Below are 6,000 nucleotides of genomic sequence, written 5' to 3' on the forward strand. Positions count from 1 at the left end.
TAAGGAGACAACACATTCACGTCTTCCCATACCTCAACGACTGGCTCATAAAAGCCAGCTCGTACAACCAGTGTGTTCATCACACTGGCGCGACTATCCAATTACTCCACGACATGGGGTTCACAATAAACCACACCAAGTCTCCTCTGCAACCCTCTCACACGCAACAGTACCTCGGCGCCACAATAGATTCCACAAAAGCGCTAGCATATCCAAGTCCAGCCAGGATAGCAAGCATTCTCGCTCTCCTACCCAAATTTCAGCGCATCACTCTCTTCCAGCTCGAGTGTTCATGCAGCTCATAGGGATGATGGCCTCTTGCATATTCATAGTGCCTCACGCGAGACTCCAGATGCGTCCCTTACAAGAGTGCTTAGCACGCCAATGGAACCAGGCTCAAGGTTAGCTAACAGATCTGGTGTTGGTAGACGGTCGCACACATCGCTCTCTGCAGTGGTGGAACACCAAAAACCTTTCTAAAGTGCGACCATTCCTAGAGCCAGTTCCTCAAATTGTCATGACAGCAGACGCATCGCTCTCCGGCTGGGGAGCTCACCTATTACATCACACCATGCAGGGCAGGTGGACACCTCAACAAAAGTTATTCCACATCTGTTACCTGGAATTATTGGCCATATTCCTAGCCTTAAAAGCATTTCAAAACCAAATATCAGGCAAGACTGTCCTAGTCCGCACGGACAACATGACAGCCATGTACTACATAACCGAAACAAGGCGGGACACTCTTTGCAGCTCTCTCAGCTAGCACAGAACATATGGAGATGGGCTATACCTCAGAACATTTTTCTCCTAGCCCAACATGTCCCAGGAGTCCAAAACACTATTGCCGATCTGTTAAGTCGTCAAACGCAACAGATCCACGAGTTGGGACTCCATCCATAAGTTCTTCAACCATTCTTTCAAATGTGGGGGCAACCACAGATAGACCTCTTCGCCACCCACAAACGCCAAATACCCAAGCTTCGCCGCCAGATACCCACACCCATTGTCCAAAGGCAATGCGATATGGATGAACTGGTCAGGCAGATTTGCATACGCCTTTCTGCCTCTCCCACTCATACCACTGGTGGTGCGCTCTCATTCTAGTTGCTCCAACTTGGGCCAGACAACCGTGGTACACCACATTGCTGGAACTGTCAGTAGTTCCGCACCAAAGATTACACCTCTCACCTCGCCTCTTAACCCAGAACCGCGGAGAGATCAGATACCTGGACCCAGCTCAGCTAAACCTTGCGATCTGGCTCCTGAAATCTTAGAATTTGGTTACCTTAACCTTCCTCCTGACTGTATGAACGTCATTAAGGAAGCTAGACGCCCTACCACTAGAGCCTGCTACGCAGCCAAGTGGAAACGATTTGTGATGTATTGTCATAACAATAACATCAGTTCCCTAGATGTGTCTATCCAACACATCATAAGCTACCTACTACACCTACAAAGGTGCAACTTGGCCTATACGTCTATTAGGCTACACTTTGCTGCCATAGCAGCATATCTACAAAATAGACAACATTTATCACTATTCAGGGTACCTGCCATCAAAGCCTTTATGGAAGGACTCAAAAGGTTAATTTCTCCCAGAGTTCCACCCTCACCTGTGTGGAATTTAAATATCGTTCTCACAAGTTCAATGGGACCTCCCTTTGAACCTCTACATAAATGTGAGCTACAATTCTTAACATGGAAGGTTGCTTTCCTAGTGGCCATAACTTCTCTAAGAAGAGTTGGTGAGCTACAAGCACTAACTATTCAGGAACTATTCTTACAAATCCATCACAATAAGGTTGTTCTCCGAACTAATCCTAAATTCCTCCCTAAAGTCAATTCTCCCTTCCACCTTAATCAATCTGTGGAGTTGCCCATATTCTGCTCGCAACCACACACAGTCGCAGAAAGAGTTCTTCATACTTTAGATTTTAAAAGGGCATTGCTCTATTACATTGAGAGAACACAACCTTTTCAAAAAACTAAACTTTTTGTTTCTTTCTCACCACCACACAAAGGCAATGCCATATCAAAGTCCGGGATAGCCAGGTGGATTGTTAAGTGCATACAAATTTGCTACAACAAAGCAAAATGTACTTTAACTGTTCCTCCTAGAGCCCACTCTGCAAAAAAAATAGAGGCTTCTATGGCATTTTTAGGGAACATTCCATTAGATGACCTCTGCAAAGCAGCTACATGGTCTCCACCGCACACGTTCACAAAACACTATTGTGTAGATGTGCAATCAAAACAACAAGCTAGTGTGGGCCAAGCTGTACTCAAAACCCTATTTCAGACTACTGCAACAGATACTGGTGGCCGCCGCTAAGGAATGGGACTGCTATACAATCTATGCATAGTGTGTAATCTGCAGCTCGTATGCCTCGAACGGAATATGCTACTTACCAGTATGCATCTGTTCTTGGCATGTAGAGCTGCAGATCTATACACGCCCACCCGTCTCTCTAGCTTCCTTTATCTGTTCTAGTATTATCTTATTTAGATACAGCATACAAGGGCATCTTCCTGTTTCTTACAAAGCTCCATCATTTCCCTGCTGGCGAAAAACAATCTGAGGATGGAGCCAATGCCCATGCGCATTATGATCCTAAGGAGGAGTCACCTACCTCATGACTTCCAAAGACTTTCCAGGACAAAAACAAGTGCAAACATCCGGACCCAACACCAGATGGCGATCTATGCATAGTTTGTAGATCTGCAGCTCTATATGCCAAGAACAGATGCATACTGGTAAGTAGCAAATTCCTTACCAATAACTGCTCTCAAGTATGGTTGACAGAAGAAGGCTTCATGTGATGCCGCAAGCTCCTCCGCACCTCTGATGCTTTTTACTTGTTTTATGTCCATTTCCCCCTTGACCTTCCTGGCGTGCATTTTTAGTTTATTCTTTAATTGTGCTTTATTGATACGGAGGTCTATCAAATGTGCTGGGTCCATATTTAGCATTGATTTAGCTGAGCCAAGGTATTTCGCCCAATCGCTTTTCTTGTCTACAAAATAGCCTTGAGGGCACCCTGCAAAGACTCCGGATCGGCCCAGCTCAGCTCACCTGGAGATAGTTTGATTATATATTTTTTTACACGCTATATCCATGCTTACTAGATTTTAATTCCAACCGGATTAGGGTGCGCCAAGTGTTATTCGGAATGCTGAATATTTTCTTGTATAAGCCAAGTAGGCACCAGGTTGAGGAGCGAAGACAGAAGCAGAGAAGGTAATGCTCCTTCTAACCATATTCGCCTCAGGACATCTCCAGTTCTACACTGGCTTTATTTTATTTTTTTTAATTATTTTTGTTTTGTTTTTGGCTTACAACTGATTGCCCCAACACCAAAAGACAGCATAGAGACAGAGCCACAGTTATTGTGGAGGTTTCTTGCAAGGGGTGAGGAACAAGACTGTTCAGAAAATAAAAGCGTAAAATGATACATAAAATGCTCTTAGAGTGCACAGTAAATATTTCTCAGAAAAAAACACTGCAGTCTTGAAAGTGTTCCAAAATATTTTTATCCAGGTTCTGATGTGGACTGGGACTCGTGTCTACAACCAAATGAGACTCCCACAGCTCCTGCCCAGCTTGTGAGATTTTAAAGACTTAGCTGATATGACCAGTAGGCTCACTTGAATACCCAGTTTGTCTGCAGTTATCTTCCAGTCGGTGGGCAAATGAACATTTTTCAGAGAATGACCATTCTGGAAATTGACTAATGAAGTCACTAGCTCTGCTGTTAGACATATAGGTTCCTGCCCAGCTGATCCACTGAGCCTTATTCTGCGAACACTTGTGTACATATTTGTGTTTTTTAGACATTTGAGTGCTTTGGAGGACCATCTGATGGCATTACCAGGGCAGACAATTTGTTTCTTATAAAGAACAAATGATGGCTCAAATTCTGTCATTTGTGAATGCTATTGGTTTTTAAATGACCCAGTTTAATGAAAATAATTAGGATGAGTTTGCCTTGCCCAAGGATTGAATGCAGAAATCAGCAGCTTGCATTTCAACGCTGTCAATTATCTTACCAGCTGTGTTGCTTGTGTTTAACTGACTCCATATGGAATCTGACTGCTGTGCTCTGCCACAATTAGCTTCCATAAATAGTTTTTTGTTTTAGAATTTCCTTTGTATAGATATTTTATTGATCATTTCGGCAGATTTCAGTATGATCTGTTAAATATTTGTTTCATTCTACGCTGTGAACTCTTGTGTAACCTATTAAGCCTTTTCTCTCTACCCCCACTACAATGGCATCTCTTCCTCATTATCTATTGCTGACTGAATAATCCTACTTGCACCATACAGAACAGGGTGAAAACCTTAAACAAGAAAGAGACTATTTCAACAGAGTAGAATTAGCCGACAGTCATGCTACGGGTCATGTTTTGTTTCCAAACCGAAGATACAATGTAATGCAGTAATGACTTTTTGTGAAAATGTACGAGTTACGTGGGATAAGAGATGAGATTTTAATTCTTTGTTTATATTTTGATTTAGGCATTGGATCACCAATGAAATTTGAGAGTTTATCTGACATCATACACAAGACAAACAAAACGGATGGACAGTTTCTGATTTGCTCGAAGGAGGTCACCAATCCCCCGTGGACCGCCATGTGTGATGGTTCACGGCAAATGCATGTGCAGAAAAATGGGCTTCTGGATGAACATGAAAAGAAAAGCCGTGTTCCTGTTCCATCTTCTGAAATACCGCCATTCCTTTTACAAGAAACCACATGCCAATCTGAGAAGGAGAACATCTATATGAATGCTAACTTCACACCTTTTTTTGATACAAACAGATCTGCCCTGACTCCGCAGTCTAAGGGTACAAAAACCTCTTTTCTTAATGCCGCCCTCCCAAGCAAAATCTGCAAGACACAAGACAGCTCAATGCACAAAAGGGCAGAGATTCATACTAAAGACAAGCCGGTCCCTCTTCCAAGAATAAGGTCTTTGAAAGAAAAGAAAAAACCCTTGTTACTACAGGGGGTTGCAAGTGACTGATCTTTTGACCCATGCATAAACTTTATGATCTTTTCTTTCTGGGTGACATAGCCATGACTTGTGGGACTATTGGTAATTTATGCCATTATGTTTATTGTGAGGTTTGAAAATCTTTATACAAGAATTATTCTCCCAACTCTCCCTAAATATCCGATGAAACTGTGTTCACTTGCATAAGCATCTCGGTGTAATTTTCTGTCTCAGTCATTACTCTTTAAATTTTGCAAAGGCCCTTCGAGCATATGAAGGAAAATTAATTCCCAGTGCACAGTTTTTGGCACACATCTTCAGTATGACCCTTTGGGCATTTCAAGTGTAATCTCAAATGAAAAGTTGAAAGGAAACTTCTTTGTTAATATTCAGTTAAATAATCAGTTATAGCTACGAGTAATTGGTAAATGATTGGCTTGTAAAAGTGAGTAACATATGCATGTGTTTCTTTATGATGCAACAGGCATTACTTTCGTAGGTTCAAATTTAATAAACGTTTGGTTCAGATGGTTGTTTGTCTAGCAGCAAGAACATCCCTCATTTGCATGTGCATGCATATTAGTTTTGCTGTGTCTGTTGAGACTGCATTTATAGATGTACTGTATCGCTAAAATCATACATTTGAACTTAGGTTTTGATAGTGGACAATGTTCCTATATATGGAAGATTTAAACCCAGTGGAGATCACTGGGGGAATTTCTCTCCAGCTTCCAAGGTGGCCTAATTGGATTAAACGCTTGCCAATGGGATTTGGAGATCACAGCTTCAAATCATGGCAAGGCCTTCTCAGCTTCCGTCCAGGTTGGATACATTGAGTATCATTAAATATGTTGATAGTCATACCTGATAACAGTGGGAAGATGTCACTGTTTGAATTGTTATACGAAAGACCAGTTGGTGTACGGCTGGTACGATAGAGGAAATTCCACCAGTAGAGTCTCTTCTGGAGTGAGCGCTGCCTCCAGAAACTTGAGCTTT

At 42.3% G+C, this 6,000-nt stretch overlaps 1 protein-coding gene across 1 annotated transcript in view; it reads left to right on the top strand.

Annotated features, from left to right (window-relative positions):
• RTKN2 (rhotekin 2) overlaps positions 1-5,534 on the top strand; it is a 237,501-nt gene extending 231,967 nt beyond the window's left edge. The window contains exon 12 of the mRNA XM_085608786.1: positions 4,523-5,534. Within this exon, the coding sequence (XP_085464912.1) occupies positions 4,523-5,031 (509 nt within the window). The 3' untranslated portion in view covers positions 5,032-5,534. The remainder of the gene's footprint in view (positions 1-4,522) is intronic.
• Positions 5,535-6,000: the final 466 nt, after the last annotated feature.

The sequence above is a fragment of the Triturus cristatus genome, chromosome 1_2 (assembly GCF_964204655.1).
Source record: "Triturus cristatus chromosome 1_2, aTriCri1.1, whole genome shotgun sequence".
Lineage (NCBI taxonomy): Eukaryota > Metazoa > Chordata > Amphibia > Caudata > Salamandridae > Triturus > Triturus cristatus.